The 11,919-nt window shown below is 43.9% G+C and overlaps 1 protein-coding gene across 2 annotated transcripts; it reads right to left on the minus strand.

Annotated features, from left to right (window-relative positions):
• Positions 1-4,513: 4,513 nt before the first annotated feature.
• LOC306744510 (uncharacterized protein) lies at positions 4,514-10,914 on the minus strand. 2 transcript variants are annotated; one of them, XM_079227168.1, is made up of 12 exons: positions 10,663-10,914; positions 8,868-9,192; positions 8,511-8,684; positions 8,339-8,433; positions 8,182-8,255; positions 7,999-8,044; positions 7,855-7,895; positions 7,686-7,753; positions 7,428-7,597; positions 6,793-6,884; positions 6,533-6,675; positions 4,514-6,447 (listed from the first exon to the last, which is right to left on the minus strand). In XM_079227168.1, exons 1-11 carry the CDS (start codon positions 10,817-10,819, stop codon positions 6,547-6,549), a joined length of 1,371 nt encoding a protein of 456 aa, XP_079083294.1. In that variant the 5' UTR covers positions 10,820-10,914; the 3' UTR covers positions 4,514-6,447; positions 6,533-6,546. The 2 variants fall into 2 exon arrangements, 1 of the variants encoding a protein (XP_079083294.1); XR_013771100.1 differs by lacking the exon at positions 4,514-6,447 and having other exon boundaries at positions 6,654-6,675; positions 7,415-7,597.
• Between the last annotated feature and the right edge of the window lie 1,005 nt (positions 10,915-11,919).

The raw sequence follows: 11,919 nt of genomic DNA on the forward strand, positions 1-11,919 counted from the left end.
ACAAGTCCTCAGCTGTTGTGGGTGCAGGAGAAGAATATTGGAGACTTCCCTCTTCCTAATGTTGAGGAGGACAGCCTCACTCATCAGGCAGGACAGGTACTCACCTTTGTGTGGCTGTTCAGTGTTTGTAGTCAAATATGTTGTCTGTGGTCCTGCGGAGCTGACATTTGTGCTATCACAGGTGATCCAGCAGGGATGGGGGGCTGTGATGCGCTGGGGAGGCAGAATGAGTCAGAACCTGTCAGAGCTGAACCTGAAAAAGGAGGATGGGAAGACAGATCTGCCAGGCCTCCAGGCCCAAGCAGGGAGTGACTTTGCTGCGGTCGGCAGTGGCGATGAGGTTCCTTGGGGTTTGGGGAGGCTCTTTGGAGCCTCTAAAAGCCTCAGCAGCCCACCAGGTCACACACCACCAACCAGGTTAGCCAATGAGTTTATTTTTCTTAAGCTAGAGAGAAAAGTAACGCATTTGTGAATTCAACTACTATAGTGACATTACGAAACTCTAAATGAAGTCACTGTTGTACTTTATGTGATTCCTCACTGCCCTTCTGTCCCACACTCTTCCTCTGTTCCTCTCGGCCTCTTTGTGTCTGTCTCTGAAGGCGTCCCTCTCAGTGGCTGGCCCCTGGTGTCACTGCACTGACACGAATGGTGAGCAGCAACTCCACTCCGATAATAAGGAGGGGCCCAGAGCCCCAGGGAGAAAGTGAGCCAGAGTCAGAGAAGGAGGTTGACACATTGGAGATGAAGGACAAACCCAAACCGCTCAGGTACAACAGACATAAAGTGACAGTGATGGTTGTTGATTGTGGAGTTATGAAGTTTGTTGGCTGAGACGCAGTTCTTTTGAGAATGTTAGTTGATTTTTTTTATGTTTTAAACTAAGTTTTGACCAAATCTAACACATTTTACTTTTAAATATGAGCTTATGCAACCAACTTGCCTCCGTCTTGGTGTCTAGTTGTGACATGTTTTTTCCCTTTTTTTTTTTTAAATGACTTCTTCCCCGCCTCCAAGGGCACCAGTGTGTGTGTGTGTGTGTAGAAGACACCAAAAATGTGTCTTTTTTGTCTTTAAAAGACTATAATTGGTGACTTGCCATCAATCCTGCATTGTGACTCATCCGAGGTTCGGCTACATCATATGTTGTCTGTGTAATGTAGACCATTGTGGCTGAGATGATCTCTGCTGTCTGTTCTCAGGTCCATACGAACGCTGTGTGACCACTCTGGAGCAGGTTCGGAGCTGAGCTTCTGCAAAGGGGAGGAACTGGTGGTGTTGGGAGGAGTCGATCAGGACTGGATTCGCTGTCGTCAGGGAGACAAAGAGGGACTGGTACCTATTGGCTACACCTCCCTCATCATGTGACTTCGGTTCCATAACTGCTGCACTCAATCAATAAAAATAAAAAAATGAATATATATTTTAGGTGAGTGTTAAGAGGTTATGGTAAAGCTTCACTACTCTAAAAGGGATATTTCACGCTTTCCTCGGTTTGAGTTTGAGTTGAGTGCATAACAACATCTGTTTTGCTTTACGTGCATCAGGAGCAGTCTGCAGCCCTCTCCCTTTATGAACATATGGGAGTTTTTTTCCCTCATCACAACCCATCCAGTTTGGTAGCATTAAACTAATGGATGTTGGCAGCAGGTGCTGTGAAATAATGACTCAAGTCAAACTTAAATAATTTCATACCGAAAGACCTTTGATCTTGGTGCGAAGTATCCCTTTCTAAAATGTTCTTTTCTCAATGTCTGCCTTCCTTGTCAGCCACTGATCTGAAAATGATCACAGGGCAACTTCTGCCCAGGCAACAACTTGCAGATGTGAGTGCTTTCAGATCAGAGTCTGCCTGTCGTGAGGAGGCGACAGTCGACAGCCTGGTGGTAGCCACGTTGATATCTCTCGCCGTCAGCTGGAGAGAGTCGCGGCTCGCAGGTTGTCGAGTGGAGAAAGGATGTGAGAGTACTGAGCCGTAGCTCCTGTTGCATACTGCGTAGTAATGTAGTGAATTGTAGCTGTGTAGATCTGTGTTCTATTGACCTTTCACCCCTATTGACCTCTCACCTTTATCGCCTGGTTCATGTATGTTTGACATGTTTCTGCTACTATATTTGACTGTATAAATATACATACAAAAAAATATATATAGGTATATAAATTGAGATTGATATTACCAAGATAGATAGAAAGATAGATGAACAAGAGAAAGCAGATAGTAAAACACGAGCAGCAGCTTAATACTGTGGCCACATTGAGGAAGTGGATGATTTAAAAATGAATGGATTCATTCTAAATCTTTACATCTGCAACTTCTCACACACATCAAGTGGTTGTCATACATGCAAAAAAAAGTGTTTGTCTGAGTATGAAATCCAGTATCTTCCCTCCTGTTTGCGTCATGTATTGCTATTGTCTTGATATCATATTAATTCAATTATCAGACTCAGCCTCATGCCTTTAACACTGTATGCATTGTAATGTGCCATGAATGCTTTGAATGAATTCCAGAAAATAAATATCTATCCATCCATCCCACACAGTTATAGAAGATAATATCAGACAAAAGCAATCTGGAGCTTATCTCTCAACTCGTCCAGAACCTCAAGGGGCCAACACGTGTCAGAGTAAACACTTCACTAAACTATGCTCTACTCTTGTTCAACACTATCTGACCTTAATGCAGTGAGAAAGTCCCAGATGTATTTATGATGTATTCATAAATGCTACTGTAAAGTCCGTAGGTGTGGTGGCCGATCTTCACCTCATACCTTAGCTGTTGTATTTACCTGAACCCTTCCCGCCATGTTTGCTCATCATAATCATTGATATTAATGATATCGGTAGTAGAAGTGGTCATGGTGGAAGTGATATGTTAATTTGAACCACATTGCTTTATGTCATATTTATTAGTTATTCTCTAGAATTTGTATTGATGACTATGCATATGGTTAAATGTACAACTAACAGCCTTTTTGTTTGTTTTAGACTCAAGGTTTTGATTTGATGTTGACACATGAAGCCTAAAACAATAGCTTAGATGGTTAAAGTTAATATAAAAGAGACTGATTTTAACTGGTCAGGAAAGGCTGACCCTAAAGGACCTCCATTTAATACAGCAGGATTGTTTCATTGCTATTGATCAATCAGGGAAAGCCCAGTCCTTTAAAGTTTCCTCGTTTTATTGTGTCAATGCCATGTAGCATGACATTACAGTCACTATGGCAACTGTCCAGTAGCATTTAATTGAACCAGTGCTCATAACTTATGATCACAATAAAATGCCATCAAATGGATAACCCTTGGGTGTTTACAAGAAATAGTGTCTCGATAAAGATGAAATATCAGACATTCAATTAACACATTCAATTGTGTTTATATATTTTGGTTTGTTTATTTGTGAGATTCTGGTCTAAATGCATTTGTTCGAAAGCTGTTAATTTATTGGATGTGCTAATTATTGATCTATTGAAGTTTCTGAAAGGAAGAGCTCTATCTGATCCATCAAGTGTCTCTATCTATCTGGGTGTGTGTGTGTGTGTGTGTGTGTGTGTGTGTGTGTGTGTGTGCGTGTGCGTGTGTGCGTGTGTCTGTGCGTGCGCATGTGCATGCGCACATGGCAACGTATTTGGCAGTGAGAGCAGAGATGAGTGTGAGCACATTGGTGTGTCTGCACATCCTGCACTTTCACTGTGTGTGTGTGTGTGTGTGTGTGTGTGTGTGTGTGTGTGTGTGTGTGTGTGTGTGTGTGTGTCTGTGTCTGCTTGTGTGTAAGAATGAGATGTGTACCTCCCTCTACTCCTCTTTCTCTCTGGTGTCATGTAGCCTGTAGACATCCCTGTGTCCTACTATTGCATATGTTCAGTGCCCCTCTAGTGTCAGTCACTGTCAACCTCCTGCATGTGCTTGTTTGTAAATACACCAAATAAAATGATCAGTACAAACCAAAGCTGGGCAGCTGTTTGAGTCATATTTTAGCACTTAAATTCATGTTAAAAGCCCTATTCATCTGAGTTTTGTACATCAAATCATCATGGAAGAATGTAGGAGATGCCTCACTCAGAAATATACATGTCAGTATATGTCCTATATTTGTATCTGAAATGTGACCGGAAACTACCGACGTGTCAGATTGCAAAGGAAGTTAAGACTGTGAAACCTAACTACACACTTTGTCCGTTTCACATTCATAGAGGAGATTTCTATCACTTCTTAGTGATTTTTTTTTTTAAATCCCAGGATGCCCTCGGGTGTCGTGAAGGGCGGAAAGAGGAGAATAAATCTCCGGAATGAGCTGCAGCCCTCCCCCATCTTGCAACCGTGTTCCTTTGATAGTGTCCTCCATTGTGGGTCATTATGGAGAACAACACAGTTTGAGATATACAATCTAACTCCACTAGATAGCACTGTTAGCTCAACCTGATTCAAGTCACTGCAGTACCCTCCCAAAACACACACAGCAAGTAAAAAGCCTTATAACTGATACACCAAGAGTCTGAAGGGTTTAGTAGTAGACATAAAATGTTTTTATTATTATGGTTATAGAGGCAAATAGTCTGAGCTGACATTCTATGGCATGGAGTTATAGTTGTTTTTGATGTTTTGTTTTTCAGATGCATATTATCAGAGGCAACAGGCAAAGGTTACATGTCATGCAAACTAGATAAATAACTCTTTATGTGTACCTTTGCTATAAAGTTAATCATCCACTGGCAATAATGTAGTGCTTAGTTAAAAAAGGAAAGAAGAAAAATATACATACAGTATGTAAACAGTCAAAGAAATTGCACTTTCTTGGCTTGTTATTAGAAGCCACACTACTGAAAGAGAGCAGAATATAACACTGGAAAGACTAAATCACTGTCACTGATTGTCTGACCAATAATTAGCTCACAAAATATCAGCTAACAAAAGAGACAGCTTATGTAATTCTACAAAAAAATAATATACAATCATAGTCAATTTTAGGGACAAATGACTGATATATTGGTCAGCTTTATACTCTGTTAAAAACATGTTAGTAAAATTAACTATTTGATATATATACGTTTTATGTATAATCCCAATAGTATTGTCATGTATAATACTCATTTTACACGCTACTGCTGATAGAAGGAAAACAGGTCTCTCTCTCTCTCTATGTACATTCACATGAAACTAAACTGCGTATGGTTACTTCCATTAAGTGGATTAGCCCAATGGTCTAACATGAGAACAATCTACTATGCAACTGTACAGAAAAATGACCTCCTTAGATATTCACAAAAAAACCCATAACAACAGAAGTCCTTATATAGTCCTTATTAGATGAGATATTGCTTTTAACGACTGCATGAGTTGCTTAGGTACGTACACAAGACAACATGGCACTTCTACAGAGCATTTGGGGCAAATCAATTCTAGTTTTGTCTCCTCTCTTCCCCCTATGACATTCTGATTGTCAATGCTCTGGAGCAAAAACATTCTCAAAGGCAATCTGAGGTAAACAAAACACTTTTCTACCCCTCTCTCCCTTCCCCAGGAAGCAATACTGAAAATAGTCAACAATAAACATTCCTATCATGAATATATTTTGTCCATCTCTTAAGCAGACAGTGCTTAAGCTGGCTTTTTTTTTCAAAAAATAACTTCTTTCTTAAAACCTCATTAGAAATTCTCTTGCAGCGATGCCAAAATTCCTATCACAAAGCCAACCCCTCCCCCCCCCCCCCCCCCCCCTCCCTATTCACTGGTACATAGCAGACAATGTCTTGGTAAAGTGAAGAAAAACCCAACCACTGTCTCAACAGCTTTCAACTGGTTCATCATTTCTTCTTGTGTCATTTCCCAAAGGTGCAATGTGACTTTGAAAGCTTAATGAGTAAATGAGGGTTCAATTTTGACCTACTTAGGGCCTAGGCTACATTTTTGTATCCCCGGGCAGCTCCTGAGCGCCTTGTCTCTTGGAAGCTTCAGAGCTGAAATGCTGAGTACCATATATGTCCACTTTCAGTCTCTGACCAATGTCTGTCTTTGCTTAAGGTGCCTAAGTAAGAGCAAACAAAGTGTGTTTGTGTGTGTGTTTATAGTGTGTTCACTCAGCATACATATATAGTCTTTAGTGTGCTTGATCATCCAGCACTAGTGCAAATTCATTTCAGCTGGTCTGTTTCTTTTATTTCTTTCATCCGGGACAGTTTCTCTCAGTTTCTCTCATCCCTTGCCGCTTGGACAAAAGATGTGTTGCCATGGTTTCATCCTTGGTGTGATGCCCTTCAGAGCGCTAGGTTCACCACACTCATCTGTCAGTGTGTGAGATGTCTTTCAGCTGCTATAATTCTCCATCTCACTTCTTCTTTTTCTCGCTTGTTCTCTGTGTCACTACTACTGTTAATAGCGGTGTTGTGACATCAGTTCCTGTCCGTCTGTCCGATGGTGGGCCTGGTCCATTTCTCAGAGTGGTCCCACCTACGTAAAGGCAAGATAATATCAACAAGGCAATGCGTATAAATCTCTGAGTCCCTCTTGTTTCTGTATCTGATGTTCTACCTACCTCTCATTGTTAGCTTATGAATGCTGCAGGGTCAAAAGTAAATCATTCAGCCGTTTCCTCCTGTGTTCTCTGCTGCAGACCTCTTCTTCCCCTCGTTTTTCTTCCTCTCCCTCCTCATCTTGCCTGTTCTGGGTGTAGGTGGGCTGTGGTGAACAAGTATGGACAACTAATTGTAAAAGCAGATTTTTATCCTTGTGGAAATATGCATGAACAAGAAAGAAAAGACTTTTGAGTAGTTGGGTGGGAGGTGTTTCACTCACACGGGGGCTGGCAGTGAGCGAGCTGGAGGTGTCCTGACTCTGATGGTGGGGGTCACTGCTGATAACCGTCACCTCCACCCCCACTTGCTGATCTGAGGTCAGAGTTCAAACAGTATTCTGTATGTTAGTGAAGGCGCTGTAGGAGGGAATGACAACAGCGCATAATGTATTTTACAGATATATCTGTAATTATGCGAGTGTCCTTATTTCCCCTTGATTCCTATCTGCAATCAGTCATGGAGTCTTTGATGGTAACGGTGTGGTTTCACTGCTAATGGGGAAAGTTGATGTTGGCTGGGTTCTTGGACAGCAGCACTGGATGACAAATAGGGAAACATTTCTGCAGGCTGAAATTCTGTGGTTGGAAAACCACTTAGTTCGTGCTGATGAGTATGATATGGGAAGACAGGCCGAATATGAGGACGACGGGCTGTAAGCAGAGCACACACACACACATACACACACATACATACACACACCTACATGCACACATTAAGTAAAAGAGAGAACACCAGACACCAGATGAAATCTATACAGATGTTGAAATGAAAATGTATAGAGTTCAACCACATACACATGTGCATACACAAACACCTACAGAAACAAAAACTAACACACACACTTGCTTCATGGACCTGACTTGATGTGGCTGTCGTCCCCACTGGCTCCATCACAGGACAGATGCTGTGAGTCTTGCTCCTCTCCCTCTGCGTCTGTCTCCCTCTCTATCCTCAGTCGGATCTGTCTGTCTCTCACAAGCTCCCAGTTCCTCACAAGGAACACGTGGTGGTTCACCACAAAGCTCCTGCCCCGGCACACAAGGAGAAACATGAGCTCACTGACATTAATTCAGTAATGGTTTATCTATGTTAATCGCAGAGGTCTTTCCATACCTTTCGCTGCTGGTCAAAGGCTCCATATCGAGGTGCGGAAACAAGCTAGTGATGTCGCTAGAGCTCTCCTGTGAAATAAAAAGAAAATCGAGGGACGCTTGTAAGTTTAACACTTATTAAAGCCGCATTCTTCACTAAAGTGAAATAACCCGAAGCCACATGAACTCACCGCTGTCCGATGAGAGGACACAAGCCTCTCCTTCAGCCGGCCTGAGTGAAGCAGAGAGAGATACAGAGTAAGACGCTGCAGGAGAGTAGTGATTGGATCCATCTACTAAACTTGAAGACAACACATTGAATACTAGCAACTCACAGTAACGCCGCTTCCTCTTCAGGGGGACAGCAGGCTGCTTTTGAAGCTGTGACAACACAACAGCAGAATTACATGTACATTCATGACACTCCACAAATCTCCTTGTAACACTCTTTTATTTCCAATGATGGATTAGGTTGCCCGTCTGACTTCCTGATTCTGTTTAATGGGGCTCCACTGTACCTGATTGTTCTGCCACAGGCACATAACATCATAAGGTAACTGGAAATTAATCCTCTTCAGCCTAAGATACTTCCCTGGAGGACACAAAGGCAATTTGGGTGAACAATCGCAGCTACAACAAAATACAGCAGTTTTGGGCATTTTTTTAAATACTCACCAACATTTATGGGAGCAGGTAAAAGGCTATATTCATGCTCCCCCGGTGAGTAATCCATATTCTCTTTGCACAACTGTCGGGCTTCGGAGGGCGGGCTAGAAAAGACACTTAAAAACATTAAAAACATAAACCAAAAAAAAAAAATGCTTTTGAATGAACTCTGTCAACGTACTCTGTAGTTTTGTAATCATCAGAGTAAAGACCCGCCCTCAAAAACTTCTTCCTGGGAGGCCCATCTGCTCTTTCCTCTCTTTGGATGGTTACTGTTTGAGATGGAGCCTGGTCGACATCTGATGGGCTAAAACATTCAGTGGGGGTGTCACACTCGGGTTTATCCTCAGCGACACTAAAAGGAAAGCATGAAGAGAGAGAGATAGAATGATAGAGAGGAAAAAGAGAAAGAGAGAAAAGGCACTGGTTTAGCACACAGTGCTGAAAACAGTGGGTTAATAAAGCAGCATTGAGTGGTTGTATTTAATTTTTAAGTCAACCAGCTCAGGTACTTCATAATACAGTTGTGAGTGTTTACCTCTGATGACAAGGAGAGTCACCATGTTTTCTTTTCCGTCCCCTTTTCTTCCTGGCCTGCAGCTCCAACTCTGTCACCTGCTGCCCTGTGTCGCCTCCTCTATCTCTCTCTGGCCCTCCCACTTCTCTCCCATCTCTGTTGTGTCCTGGCAAGAGGCCGGGTGATGACATGGAGGGAGCTGCAGATGAGTGCATGAGGGAGGATACAGTGGAGGGCAGTGGATGCTTTCTGGGCCGTCCTGGCCTTCTTTTTTCCCCCACTGCCACACTGTCTGGCGTTGGCACGGTTTTCTGCTGCCCCCGGCATCTTGAATCACCTTGTAAACCTGCGGTCATTGAAATGGAAAGAGGGAGGGAGGGGTTGAGGCACAGGAGGAGGGGTTTATGTGGCGGAGAGGAAATGAGACAGATGTGGATCAGTGATTGAGCCAGCAGGAGGTGTGATGTGAGGCCAGTCTAGGCTGAGTCATGCGGATGGGACACATATTATGTGAGTCACAACATTTCCTCTGACCAGTTCACTTCTGGGAAATGCATTAAGAGGTGATTTATGTACGCACATTCACAGCAAAAAAACACAAGAATGGCCACTGTGCAGAATGCAAACTTGGCATGAACATGCACGCGTATGCACTCTTCCACACAAATAGTTTTTGCTTGATCGGTTAATATGGAACACAATCTCAAAAGGCTGAGCAGACAAAGACAGAGAGAAAACATGTGTATGAGTGTGCCCTTGCTGGTGTGCTGAACTTAAAAGCATGTGTGTTTACTTAAATGATGAATTGATGTCAAATGTATTTCACTAAACATTTTCCCCTCACAAGTTGTTTTTGCCTACACTCTGACCTCCATGCTATTCCTTCATTAATCACTCCTGTGGTCATCTATCTTTTTGATCCATTTTCCACAGTCCCTCACAGACTGACCACTCTTTCCTTTTTCCAAGTCAGTTGGCCAGCAGTGAGGGATAGGCCGAGCTTTAAATAGCCAATCTGGTGGTTAACTAATGACTGTGTTCACTGGGTAGCCCCGGGCTGCAACAGCGTGTGGTTCACTGCAGGCCGGGAAGATTTCAAAGATTTTCTGGAAGATTTCCATCAAGATGCTACCCTCCTGCTATAACACGTTTTAAAAATTCCAACAGAGTGGTTGCTGAGTGGTAACATTTACATGTGTGTGTGTGTGTGTGTGTGTGTGTGTGTGTGTGTGTGTGTGTGTGTGTGTGTGTGAGAGAGAGAGAGATAGGCACATATCCTGCACAGCAGCGGGAGTCTGAAATTGGCTATAAAAAGAACGGAGTCTGATTTCCTCTCAAACACCCTCCAGTCTTTGATGTGTGACTCAACAACACCTGAGAAAAAGCAATGCTGTCACTATAGTGGGCAAACTATTGGTGCCTAAATCTCATCTCCACATTCTGCAAATACAAAAATCTGTCATAACCACGGACGTGTAAAGCGCCTCTTGGAATACGACCTATTCACGCAGCTAGCTGTCATGATTTGGGTGCTGTAAATGATAAGCACAGTTGACGTTAGATTTTCCATATTATCTGTCAGTATTCTATGGATGCATGTTTTTTGCCACACAATGCAACTATGTATTCACACAACACATAGCATGTTAACAATGGAGTTTTTGTGTGTGCATGTATCAACCCAGATAGCCAGAGAAATACTAACATTGCAGTATTTGTACCCACTTTAGCGCAAATGCTAACATGACCTCACAGCCAGTACAGGCATGTCTACTCAGTCACAGATTTATTGATCAAACCATTCATGCATCCTTACCTGCTTCTCTCCTCTCAGTCCATGCTGGCTCATCTTTCCTCCATGACCTGTCCCCACTTCCTGGATTCCTACCGGCCAATCCGCTCCTCAGACCCCTCCCCCCTGTTGCCAAGGCAGCTGATGTGAACAGGTTGGTGTGTGTTGGGGACGGTGACATCCTGTACAGGTGTGACTCATCTTCACCGTCTTCGTCCTCTCCGTCTGATGCGATCCGTCTGCCTGTATGTTGCTCTTCAGTAAAGCCTCTCCAGCTGGGAGTTGTATTTCCAAATCCTGTGCCTCCCAGGCCCCCAAATTTCGTCCAGCTCTGGCCCAGACCGCCCCAGCTTCCTCCAAATGAAGACAGGTGAGAGGAACCCAGCCCTAGTGATGTGAGAGATGTGTGTTTGAACCTCTCTGCTGAGGATGACGATGTGGCAGCAGCAGCAGACCCCGTTACTCTTGACCCTTTTCTTCCTCCTTCACTTTGCCCTAAAATGAACCCTGACCTTGGCTTTGAACTAGCCAACCCCTCTCTCTCAATTCCATCTTCCTCCTCTTCCTCGTGTAACTCCTCCTCCTCATCCATGTCTTGCTCGCAGTGCCGGTGCCGGTGTTTATGTTTGTGTTTGTGTTCACTCCTCCCACAGCCACAGGAGAGGCTGGATGTGAACCCTGAGCTGAGGTGTGGGGCTCCTCCACTGCCTCCTATATCTCCCCCAACCTCTCCTCCTAAAGCTCCCTCCCGCAGCAACCTGCTCCTCCGCCTGTGGAACCTGGCAGGGTTAAGGAGGAAGTGTGCATGATGGGACTGATGGGGGGCGTACTGGTGTGGCGAGGGAAGCTGGTAGGAGCTGGGGAGGTGGTGATAAAGTGACGAGGCCGGGGGATAGCCACTGTAAAAGCCCATATTTTCAACGGTCTCCTGAAATTTTGACGAGCAACCACATTGCCTGCTGTCCGGCTTCCTGCTGCAATGCACTGGCTGGCAAGGGTAGAAAGGCTGGGGGGAGAAGGAGGGATTAGCAGAGTAAGATGAAGGGTGAGGAGAGTAGAAGCCATTCAGATTGATCCTGAAGATGTTGGAGCGGAGAGAATGGGAGGAGTGATGACGCCTTCCCCCAGCAGCATTCCTACTCCCATCAAAGCTCTGTCCCAATCCTGTCCTCGCCCAACTTCGCCGTCCGATGTGGACCTCGCTGAACTGACCAATCAAATCTTCTAGCTCGGCCAGAAACTCTGGATCCTGCATGTGCAGCTGCTGGTGCTTCTTCTTAT

Source organism: Taurulus bubalis, assembly GCF_910589615.1.
Source record: "Taurulus bubalis genome assembly, chromosome: 12".
Lineage (NCBI taxonomy): Eukaryota > Metazoa > Chordata > Actinopteri > Perciformes > Cottidae > Taurulus > Taurulus bubalis.

What these genes read in the sequence shown, in the direction of transcription:
- LOC306744510 (XM_079227168.1), bottom strand. Translation starts at nt 10,819, where the DNA reads ATGTCACCGTCCCCAACACACACCAACCTGTTCACATCAGCTGCCTTG. An exon ending in GACTCTCCTTGTCATCAGAG is followed by an intron (nt 8,685 to 8,867) that starts GTAAACACTCAC and finishes CTTTCCTTTTAG; the next exon opens with TGTCGCTGAGGATAAACCCG. An exon ending in TGTCCTCTCATCGGACAGCG is followed by an intron (nt 7,754 to 7,854) that starts GTGAGTTCATGT and finishes TTTATTTCACAG; the next exon opens with GAGAGCTCTAGCGACATCAC.